This window comes from Canis aureus, chromosome 3 (assembly GCF_053574225.1).
Source record: "Canis aureus isolate CA01 chromosome 3, VMU_Caureus_v.1.0, whole genome shotgun sequence".
NCBI lineage: Eukaryota > Metazoa > Chordata > Mammalia > Carnivora > Canidae > Canis > Canis aureus.
In genome coordinates, this window is record NC_135613.1 from 32,711,753 (window position 1) to 32,723,077 (window position 11,325).

Consider the following 11,325-nt stretch of genomic DNA (forward strand, 5'->3'; position numbering starts at 1 on the left):
AGGGGCAGACATGGGACCCTCCTATCTGAGATGCAGCCTACCCAGCCACGGGGGCATGACCCTGCCATGGGGGCCACTGTGGTCAGGGAGCAGGACCCGCCCCAGGAGGGGTCACCTCCTCTTCTCAGATGACCAGGTTGTGATGGAGGCAGAGGGCGTGTTGGACCCAGACTGAGGGCTCTGGCTTTCTGCACAAGTTTCAGGCCCAGCAGCCAGGGCCTCACACTGGCTGGTCACCAGAGCAGCAATTCTAGGGTGGGGTCAGCACAGATGGCCATGACCTCCTGGGACACCGTGCTGGGTCTGGCAGTGAGGGTACCAACAGAGGAACACCAGCAGGTCTGGCTCTAGAGCCTGTTTTCATTGCAGCAAATTTGGGGCAGGACATGGCAAATTAGCTGGAATTCACTACCTCCCAGGTTCTAGCATAGCTGTGGCCACACCTCATGCCTGGGTTTCAAGATCAGAAAGTCACCTCCCCATAGACATTGAAGAGCACTTTCCCCACAACTACCACCCAGAGGCCCCTGCCAGGGGCCCACCAGCCCATCCTGACCCTGTGTAGGTAAAGATGGCCATCTGGGAACGAGGAACAAGCTCCCAGGAGGCAAGGGTGTTACGGGGAACCCCTGCCTCTGCCCTGAAGGCTTTGACCTGGCAGCCGGGGATATGTGGCACCCCACAGTGTGCGCTGGGTCTTCAGGAAGGAGCTGGGGACCCCAGGCCTGGAATCCCTGTAGCCCCATAGCTGGGTGTGTAGGTCTCTGTGTGGGACCCTGTGAGGGTTCAGGTGTGCATGGGAATCCTAGAGACCCCTGTCCAATGCAGCCCGCCCAGGGCAGTCACTGGCAGCCTTTCCTTTTGCTCACAGGGAGCCCTCAGGTGGCAGCCTCTCTCTTCCTGGGGACCCTCTTCATCAGCTCTGGCCTCATCCTGTCGGTGGCTGGGTTCTTCTACCTGAAGCGTACCAGTAAACTCCCCAAGGTCTTCTACGGGAGAAACAAAGGTATTCCATCTTGCCACGCTAGGACCAGAGCGCATGCCCACTTATTGCCTGGGGGACGCAGGGAAGGGGTGTCAGCCCTAAGGACTCCTCACAAAACAATAAGAAGGGGACTTGGTTGTCATGTGGTTCTTTTGTCAGAATAAGAGGGGCAGCCTCATCCTGGGGAGGCTTCCCTTGGATTCTGTGGGGCCCTCAAAGGAAAGGTATTGGCATGACCCCACCTCAGGGCATTATGGCGGGGTTGCTGATCCCTGGTCTTGGGTCCACCTGCCCGCGGCTCCCCCAGCCAGCTGTGTCCTCTCCCTATCCTGCGCCCTGGGAATGGGGTGGGCAGGCTGGTGCAGAGACTGGGGGGCCCCACACTGCCCCAGCTTGCCCTGGGACTGGACACCAGACCTGCCTCCCTCTGGAAGAGTCGGTGTCACTCCTGCTATGCCTTCACATGTGCAAGGCAAATGGCCCGGCCAACAGATCTGACCCTTCAGGGGATAGTGCCAGTGGGTGATTAGCCAGGGTCTCCTCACCCAGCCTCCATGAGACCCAGTGCTGGGTGCCTCAGTGGGGCTGTTGCAGCTCCCAGGTCCTGAGAGTCAGGAGCTGGGCCCCCATGCCAGTTGTGTGGGCACTCCTGCTCTGCAGCCATGGTCAGAGAGGTCTTGGAGTGGCTGCAGTGGCTGGGGCAGGCCCGCTCCATGTCTCTCCTCCCTACCACCCCCAGGCAGGGCTTGGTCAGCCTAGGTGGCCACCAGGAGTGCAGGGGTGCATAGCAGCCTCCCCGTGGAGGTGCACAGGGCGGGACGGTGGTGGTCTCCTTGAGGTGGGGGTGGTACCCTCTCTTTACCTGCTGGTACCTTCTGAGGGCTGGGTTGTCGCTCTGCCAAGAGGGCCTGTGAGGGAAGCTTTCTCAGGGTTCTTGGGGGGCCCTCACCCTGAATGCAGGGGGAAATGCAGCTGGACAGGCACCCCGGGCACTGCTGGGTGGGCGTGTGGAGTCAGGGGAAGAGCCTCTGCAGCCCCGTGGACCCCCTCCCCAGGCAAGAGGCCCCGGTCCTGGGTGAGACCCCTGTGCGACCTCCCGGTGACACCCATGTTTGCCCACAGCCCCTGCTCTGCAGCCTGGCGAAGCCGTAAGTAACCTGGAAGGATGGGCCCAGTGCCCCACACCGCGGGCCTCTGCTGGGGGCCACCCACTCTTCTCACTGTGCCTTTTCTCCTTTTCAAGGCCGCCATGATCCCCCCGCCACAGCCCTCAGGTATGTCAGTCCTCATCTCAGGGTGAAAATGTCAACATTCTCCTGCTTGTGGGATCGGCCCATCTCCGGGGACACCGCAGGGCTGAGCTCTGCAGGCACCCGGCCCTGCTGCTCTTGGGACTCGGGCCAGGTCTCCCTGCAATCCATGGCTCTCCTGAGTCTTCTTTTTTATTCCTTTTTATTCTTGACATGTTGAGTCTGTCAGGAGAGAAGGAGATTCCCCAGCACAGGGCCTGAGGCCACCCCTGAAGCCTTCGCTTAGCCATCACCAAGTCCCAGCTCAGCCTGGGTGGTGGGTACAGAGGGCGGGCTGGTCTGGGTGTCAGGCCCTCCCCTGCCCCTCTGGAGGGGCTGGCAGTGCAGTGTTACTGGGCCAGGTGCCCCACCTTGGATGATTCCAGGTGTAGGCACACATTCAACCCCGTTTAGATGACACTATGAGTACAGAGAGGTTAGATGACTGGCCCGTGGTCACACAGCTACAGGCCATGAGTGGGAGTCTCCTGGCCTCCCCCGTCAGTGCAGCAGTCTGCAGTGTGGACAAGGCGGGCTGTGCTGTGTTCTGGGGAGTACTTGTCTCTGCTTTCTCTAAGGGGACACCATATGCACATGCATCTTACATCTCTCTGTGTTATTCTCCTGGGGCCATGTGACCAATAACCACAGACGGGGGGCTTGAAATCACAGAAATGTATTCTCTCACAGTCCAGGAGGCACAAGTCAGAGATGCAGGTGGGGGCGGGGGGCACTCTCTCCCATCTCTAGGGGACACCCCCTCCTGCCCTTCCAGCCTCCCTGGGCTGTGGCCACACCAGCCCCTGCTCCCGTCTTCACGTGGTTTCTCCCGGGTCTCCTCTCTCTTTCTCCCTCTTGTGAGGATGTAGGGCCTCCAGCTAATCCAGGAGGATCTCCCTTCAAGATCCTTGACCACATCAGCAAATACCCTTTTTTCAAGTAAGGTCGCACTTGCAGGTTCTGGGGCTTCGGACGTGGGCCCTGCTGTACCTCACAGGGCCTCTGTGTCTCAGGAGAGCAGGGCCCTTGCCCAGGCCGAGGGGCTTGAGGAGCAGGGGCACTGAGTGTCTGTGATGAGTGGGGCGGGCATCCGGCTCGTCAGCAGCGGCAGCTCCACACACGGGCCGGGGCTCCCTGCTCGGCTGCTCCCCACGCATGCCAGGAGCTCTAGGGCCACCCTCCCTGTCTCAGGCCCTGCTCTGACCCTGCCTGTCTCTGACCCTGTTTCAGTGCGGAAGCCGCGCTATGTGAGGCGCGAGCGGCCCTTGGACAGGGACGTGGGCCCCGCAGCCATCTCCTCGGTGGAGGCCCGGGTTAGCAACGTCTGACCCAGGGCCCCCCCACCGCTCCGCACACCGCCTTGGAGAGGACCCAGCGCACAAGGGGCAGGTGCTGCCCAGCAAGGCCTCAGGACGGGTGTGGGCGCGGCCCCTGGCTCCGCATGGCGGTGTCCCAGCAAGGGACGCTGGGCGGGAAGCTGCCCGAAGGAGCTCCTGCCCCCTAACAGCTGCACGGCCTGAGGGGCTGGGAGCCATGGCCAGAGCGTGGCCAGATGGGGCCTGGGCCCCTGAGGAGAGACTGCTGGGTGGCACCATGTCTGGCCAAGCAGGGGGCTCGGCTACTCCCCTCGCGGAGCCCATGGTGGGCAGACACCCCCAGCACCACAGGGCCTCCCGCATCCCCTCTGGAACGTGCCCGGACAAGGGACAAGAGGAGGTGAGGGACGAGAACTGGCCACTCCAAGGTGGAGGCGCCCACGGGGCTGTCCCGTAGCACGACCCCCTGACCCCCCCCAAGCCCAAGACTACACATTTCCCGGAGCAGCAGAGGCATTTCCTGTTTCTTCCCAACTTCTGTCAGTTTTAAGCCGAACACTGCTCTCCCCGTCGTCTCTGCCTCGACCTGCTCCCACACTGGGCCCTGCCCCCCCGGAACAGACACGGACCCGAAGCGATGGGAGACCAAGGCCAGGCCCCCAGAGGGACGTGTCTACCTAGGGCCACGTGTACCTGGACCACTGCCTGGGGAGCCTGGGTCGATGACCCCGGGGAGGGCTGTGCTGACCAGTGGTCCCGGACCCCCTGCCCTGGGTCTGAGACGCGTTTCTGGCACTGGCTGGTTCCCGAGGAGAAAGCAGCAGTCATAGCAGCTCTCACGCACTGGGCTGGGCCCTGACCTCCCCAGATTCCATCGGGGCTGCTACCTCCTCCTGCACCGTGATGCCCGCCCGAGCATGGACAGGTTGCGGATACTTGAACCCACGACAGGCCCAGCAGCTGACGGGCACACCAGCTTTAATCAGTGTCAATAAACTCTTCAGGGCTTCCCTCCACCGTTCTTACTGCTCGGTCTGTTTCTCAGTGAGGGGGCCATTGGCCAGGCTGACAGGACCTCTCTCACTTTACCAGGAACGGGTCCTCGTGGGCACTGCCGCTCTTTCCTCTGTTCCCCAGCCCCACCCCCACCCCCTGTCTGAGGAGAAGGGGACCCAGGTGGAGGTTGAGACCAAGATCAGACCCCACCCCCCGGCCAGCTTCAGGGACCACAGCGGGTGCTGCCGCGGTCTGGGCCGCTCTGTACCAATCTGGGGGCTGGGGCTGGGAGCCAGGGGAGAATGTGCAGAACCCTCCAGATCCCCCTGGTTTCTGAGCACGGGGGAGCCTGTCCCATCCTGTGGACCCTTGGGGAGGGAGGGGATTCCCTTGTCCTGTTCCCACTTAGCACCAAGCCTGGCTGCCAATCTGGGGACAAAACAGGAAATGCAGAGCCATGTGTGACCAGGAGAGCAGGTCCAGCCAGTCAGGCCCTGGCTGGGCCCCCACCTCCTTGTCCATCTCCCACCCTGGGTACAGATTGGAAGCCTGGGCTGAGGCCAACATCTCCATGTCCCTTCCCCAAACCCCCCTGAGCCAGCCTCAGCTTTGTCCCACCCTTGGCAGCAAAGACAACTCTGAATTCGACCTTGCAGCCCCCTCTGGCTCCCATGCTCGAGATCTCCTTCTCCCGACCTTCAAGGCCTCGGTGGCCTGGTGTTTGGGGCCCCCAGCCTGCCAGCCTCCCTGTGCCACTGGGCATCCCCTGGGCCTGGGTGCCACTGTCCTTGAGGCCCCCAAATAGTGGGGAGTAAGGTCACTGGACTTAGCAGCCTTGTGACCCTGACAGGTATTCAGTCGAGAAAGCACATGAGTGGGTGCAGTGGGGCACAGGGGAACCTGAGCCCGGTGTGGGGCAGCTGATAGGGTCAGGGCATCTGCAGGGGCACCCTGATTGGCTGCTCCTTCCATCCCGTGCTCCATTCTCTGCCAGTCCTTACCTGGACTCCAGCCCTCACGTATGAGGCCTATTTATGGGGTCATTGGCTTAGGCCAGAGTAGGCTGGTGGGCACCTGTCCCCTTCTGACCCCCCACCACGTCAGCTGCTTTGGGGCCCCTCACACCCTAGGAGGTGAATGTGGTATGGGGAGGATGGGCAGTTGGCACAGTCCTGGGGTCACAGCTGGCAGCTCACTCGTTCCCTCAGCACTAGGAGAAGCCCCGAGAGCTGAGAAGTCAGAAGCCAGCAAGAGGAAGGATGACCCAGCATTAGGGGATGGGTACACGAGGCACCCCACCCCAGGCAGGACCTTGTGGGGCCTGAGGAGGTGATGTGAGCAGAGGTCCCAGCCAGGAGCCTGGGCATGACAGCCTGACAGGGCTGGCCACAGCACGTCGGGGAGGGGCCACCGTTTGACCTTAGGAGACCGAGGCTTAGGAGGGGCACGGGATATCCTGGCAGGGCTGCCTCATGCCATGGGGCCATGCTGAGCCTGTCCAAAGACCATGGCCCCATTTCTGCCCATATTAGAATCACAGCCTGGACATGTCCCAGAGTCTCCCGTGTCATGTCCCCAGCTGATGGGTGGGACAGCAGAGCAGCTGACAGATCACCCAGCACTGGGCAAGCATGGGTGGGGGCTCAGCCCTCACACCATTAGGCCTCCTGATGGCCTTTTCATGCAGTGGCCATTCCATGGGTCCTTGGAAGCACTTAGAGTTTGAAGCCATTCTGTCCCAGTCCTGGAGTAGAGGGACCCCCTTGGAGATATAGTCCTCGCACCTGGCCAAGGACAACCTCTATGTCCAGCCCAGAACTCCCAGGTGTCTTGGGGATCAGGGCACCCACATTTCAGAGCCATGAATGGACAGGGGTGCAGTGCTCACTGGGGACCTCATCTTGTCCCCAGCCAAGTACCAAGGCTGCGGGGTCACACGCTGAGAGCCATGCACCCCCCTCACACATGTGAATGCACCTGTACCTGAGCAGGCACATTCGTGCTCAAACAGCCAGGTTAACCTGTTCATGTGCACACGCCCATGTACACGGAGAACATGCACAGTCTCTGCGCCTACACAGCACAGGATCTCAGTGCCAGAGGTCTGTACTCTGCTCCCTGGCAGGGAGGCCTGGCCACCGCCCAGATGGCACATTCCTCAGGCCTTCCCTTCGCCTCTGGGCACTGACTTGTCCACTTAGGAGCTCCAGTGACTTCAGAACTTGGTATTCCTAGGAGCCCTCAGGAGGGACAGAAGATACTTCCTGGAGGCAGCATGTGACCCTGACTCATGGTCCCCTTGGGAACCAGAGCCCCATCATGAACGAGCTGGGCCAGGCCCATGCTGAGCCCCCACCTCCTCTCTGAGCAGCTCCCCTGACCAGCACACCTCATCGCATGAGCTGGATCCTCTGGGAGGCTTCCCACTGTCAGAACTGTGGCAACAGGGCTGTGAGGGGCACAGGCTAGACCCCCGTCCCCACTCCAACCCCCACATCCTCCATCCAGACCCCCTCCTTAGCCCAAGCCTTTGCAAGGACCCCACCCTGACTGGCGGAAGCCGTTACCCCCTCTTCAGGAAGATTTCTGGTCCCCTGGCTGTGTTGGCGGCTTCCTTGGGCTTTGGGGCCCTTGCTCCTGTCCCAGCAGCCCCATGGCTAATCTGATCCCTGAGTCCACCCCTTAAGGGTACCCAGCCCTGACCCCTCACCCGATTCCCTGGACCTAGAGGTGGAGGGTTCCCTTGCGTATGTGCACATTGGGGTGCCATGGAAGCAGGCTGGGTGGATGGGGTGGGGGTGACAAGCTAGGCTGAGATTGGGGGTGCTCCTTGGAGGCCCCTCAGAAGGGACGTCCCCCTAGGCAATCAGGTATACCCAGAGTTAGAGAGTGGATCTGTTTGTGGAATGGCGGCTCCATCACCCTGGGGCTGCCGGAGGGAGATTTTACCCAGACATCAGCACCCCCAGACCTGCCCAGGCTGCTGAAGCCTCTGCTGACCCCCAGCCTCACCACAGGCTCTGACCTGTCACCTCTGACTTCCTGCCCTCCACTGCCCAGCCCGCCAGGGCAGGCGAGGACAGGAGGCCAACCCCTCCCAGAGGCCCCAGGCCACGCCCCCTGGCCTGCATGACCTCGAGTGTATAAATACACCTGCCAGAAACCACACCCTGAGAACTCACACCTGCTCCGGACTGTGCGCCGCGTCTAGAAGAGCACACGCATCCCCCGAGACCCACTTGCCTGCGACAGAGCAGAGGGCACACCTGCCAGACCAGCACCACCAGGAAGCCCAGCCACTGGCAGTCAGCCCCGTGGAGGGACCCCTGCCTGGTGGAGCACAGGCTGGCCCAGCCCGGAGGACAGGAAGCAGCCGCTGCTGGGGCCTCACAGCCTGCTGGTGGCCAGCCAAGAGGATCATGCGCAGGCCTTGCTGACCCCCGGCCACCAGGTAAGGCCAGCTCAGCTGGCACCCGCCCCTCCCTCGTACAGGCTCAGGGGGCGGTACCTCTGGGGAGGGGCTGGGAATCTCAGCGCCAGGAACTGATTATGTGGTCCCCCCAGACTGTGCCAAGACCGCTGCCTAGCCTGTGGCCACCACTATCCCCAGAGCGTGGTGACATGTCATGTTGCAATGCTGGGAGCACTCGTGACATCACAGCAATGTCACTGTGATTCATGGCGGTCAGAGTCATCATGTAGCAACGCCCAGACCTTCACGACACATCACCACAAAGTCATTCCACCGGCCCACCTGGACTAACAAGCAAGTGAGGGTCAGGGTCACCTCTAGGGGGCCCTTCTGGGCTCCACGAAGTCTATCCTTCATCTTCCTCCCTGTTCTCCTCTGGGCAGGACCCATGTGGCAGGGCAAGAGGCAGAGCTGAGCAGAGCCCCAGTCAGCAGGTAGGCCCCCAGAGCCTTGCCAGGGAGACAGAGGCAGGGTCTGCTGTGGAAATGGGACTGGGGCAGGAGGACGACAGCCTGTGTGACCCTGCAGGGTGAGGGTTCATCCCAGAGGATGGCTGGGGCTGCTCCACCTCTGCTTCTCAGGTTAAGGGCATCGCTAGGTCCTGGAGGCCAGCAGAAAGCCCTCATCACTAGCTAGACGAGCTGGCCCTACAGGTTTGGGCGAGGCTGGGAAACAAACCGTCCTCGGGACACTGGCCCCCACCCTGCTCAGGCCCTCCTCAACTTCCTGAAGCCTGCAGGCTTACCCTGGCCCCCGGAGTCCTGACCCTCACCCAGCCAGGCCTGGCACTGCCCGCCATACCGCTGCCCAAAAACCAGATGTGTACCAATCAGGTGTGCAAGCCGGTGGGATCCATGTTCAAACCCACCTCACCTGACTCCTCCAGTGAGAGCTCAGGTCCTGCTGACCTCTTGGCCAGGGGACCCTGGCTAAGTCACCAACCCTCTCGTGTATCCCATGACCCGGGCCCAGCCTGGCGGATCCCAGACGTCAATAGCCACTATTGTGGGTCATTGTTATCAACTTTATTTCTGTCCAGACAGCACTGCCAGGTAGGACAGGCCCAGCAGGAGGTGTCCACTGAACGGTCAGCACAACACCCTGTGCACATGGTCTTCATGCTTAGACCCTCTGTGGGCTGGCCAGGACTCGAGCACCCCCTGATGCTCACCCGTCGTGGAATGTGAGGAGGTGGGGGAGGCAGGATGGCAATTTGAACAGAAAGACCTTGACTCTCATACAGAGGGGACTTTCTGGAGCTGCCCACAGGTGGGCAGTGTCCTCCCAGAGATTTTGGGGGCTGGTGCTAGGCAAGAGACATGAGGCGAGGGCAGCAGGAAAGGGGCAGCAGGAAAGGGGCAGCCTGTGATCACACACTGTGTTCTCCGTTTGTCCCACAGCTCAGAGTCGTGTCATTAGGACAGCAGGTGTGGCACGGCCATGTCAGCCCCCAGTCGGACCAGCCCTACTGCCCCAGCGCCCAGATCCCCCAGCACCCCTGGCTCAGAGAAGGTGGCTTCCCCCCTGGAGTGCTCCATCTGCTTCTCAGGCTATGACAACATCTTCAAGACCCCCAAGGAGCTCTCCTGCACGCACGTCTTCTGCCTGGAGTGCCTGGCCCGGCTGGCGGCCGCCCAGCCAACAGGCCGGCCCGGCGGCGAGGCTGTGCCCTGCCCATTCTGCCGGCAGCCCACAGCCGTGCCCGCTGCTGGGGCCCCTGCACTGCGCACCAGCCACCAGCTGCAGGCCAGGATGCCAGCACACCTGCGACGGGAGGAGCCCGTGTGGCTGGAGGGCACCAAGCTGTGCTGCTGCCTGCCGCCCTCCGTACCTGGCCTTGGAGAGCCTGGCATCGTGTGTGTGGATGTGGGCCTGAGCAAGCCTGCGGAGCCCACTGCGCCCACACCCGCCCCGGGCCCTGCCCGCCGCCAGGGCCGCCTGGCCCGCTGCTGGGCACGCTGCAGGGACTGGAGGCGTGTGGCGCTGGTCACGGCTCTGCTGCTCGTGCTCTTCTGTGTGGTGCTCTGGCCCGTGCAGTGCGCGCTCAAGACTGGGAACTTGCACTGCCTCCCCCGGCCCTCCACCACCATCACCACCGCCACTGCCTTCTCTTCCAGGCCCCTGGCTGACAACTAAGGTCAGCCACCTCTGCCCCGGCTCTAGCTGTGGGTCCCTGGCCCACAGCTGGTGTCACGGGTGTGCCAGCCATTAGGAGCCAGTCCCCTGGAGGAGCCCCAACATCTCCGAGGACCCCATATCCCATGCAGCTCACCTTCCCCCTACTCTGTGGGGCTGAATCCTGATGGCATGAACTAAAGGGTCCCTGAGACCTCCAAGAATCACAGGCTCCTATGTGTCCACTTTCCGAACCCCCATCATGGAGATAGCCTTGATGAGGCTGCCTCCCTATACACTGTGAATGACCTCTGTTAGCAGCCCTTTGCTGAGAAAGGAGAGCACTCACCATCTTTTTTATTCTCACATTTCACCCATGGCTCCTTCCCCAGGCCCCTTCCCCAAGTAGGGCTGGCCCCTTCTGTGGGTGGGTGTGCTAAGGGGGCACAGGGCAGTAGCAGGAGACCCAGTCCCCCAGTGCCCACCCCAAACTGTACATTTTTAAATAAAGTATTTTGTATCCACATTTGTTAAGGTATCCTCACCCTGTGTGCTCTCCTTCCCACACCACTGTGCTTTTCCCTCTCCATTTCAGAGAGCTTTGATCCAGAGGACACCCCTGCTGGACTGAAAGCCCTGCAACTCCTAGGGTGGATAGACCCCTAGGTTCTAGGGTGTCCAAGTCCTGCTCCCTCTGGGCTGTGGATAGGCTCCTCCTCCCCCAGAAGTGTGAGGCTCCCCCAAGAAGATGGGGAGGGCCCAGAGCAGCTGGAGTAGGGTAGGGATGGGCCTTCAGCATACAGAGCCCTCCCCCAACACCCCCCAGTATCCCCAAGAAGTCACAGCTCCACAGCCCTGCTGAGAGTCCCAACAAGAGGGCCCAGGGCCCCAGGACAGACCCCCTAGGATTTGAGGTCTAAAGATGCACAGAAGCCAAGGTGGCGACAACTAGTGGGCCCCGAAGATCCTGAAGACCTCCAGCAGACCGCCCTGGGCAGGGCCTGGCTGCTCAAACGGTGAAGTGAAGGGCATGAGCGAAGGGCAGGAGTCCTGCCAAACCCATGGCCACTGGCACCAGTGCTTGTTCCTGCTATGAGCCGTGGGAATCCTTCACCACCAGTGAGCCAGGCTGGTTCTGGATCCCAGGCCTCA

The 11,325-nt window shown here is 61.7% G+C and overlaps 2 protein-coding genes across 16 annotated transcripts in view; both read left to right on the top strand.

The window, feature by feature from the left end:
* Positions 1–7,990, top strand: part of C3H1orf159 (chromosome 3 C1orf159 homolog) — a 39,639-nt gene extending 31,649 nt beyond the window's left edge. For 8 of the 14 annotated variants that reach the window (XM_077891728.1, XM_077891726.1, XM_077891727.1 and 5 more), the window contains 4 exons: positions 872–1,006; positions 2,108–2,133; positions 2,229–2,259; positions 3,505–4,611. In XM_077891728.1, coding sequence (XP_077747854.1) covers positions 872–1,006; positions 2,108–2,133; positions 2,229–2,259; positions 3,505–3,602 — 290 coding nt within the window. In that variant the 3' untranslated portion in view covers positions 3,603–4,611. The other 6 variants (XM_077891731.1, XM_077891732.1, XM_077891733.1 and 3 more) reach the window with 3 other exon arrangements.
* RNF223 (ring finger protein 223) lies at positions 7,897–10,699 on the top strand. 2 transcript variants are annotated; one of them, XM_077891737.1, is made up of 3 exons: positions 7,953–8,037; positions 8,442–8,492; positions 9,459–10,699. In XM_077891737.1, the coding sequence occupies exon 3, from the start codon at positions 9,499–9,501 to the stop codon at positions 10,192–10,194; it is 696 nt and encodes a 231-aa protein (XP_077747863.1). In that variant the 5' UTR covers positions 7,953–8,037; positions 8,442–8,492; positions 9,459–9,498; the 3' UTR covers positions 10,195–10,699. The 2 variants fall into 2 exon arrangements, with proteins under 2 accessions (XP_077747862.1, XP_077747863.1); XM_077891736.1 differs by lacking the exon at positions 8,442–8,492 and having other exon boundaries at positions 7,897–8,037.
* Positions 10,700–11,325: the final 626 nt, after the last annotated feature.

What these genes read in the sequence shown, in the direction of transcription:
- RNF223 (XM_077891736.1), top strand. Translation starts at nt 9,499, where the DNA reads ATGTCAGCCCCCAGTCGGACCAGCCCTACTGCCCCAGCGCCCAGATCC.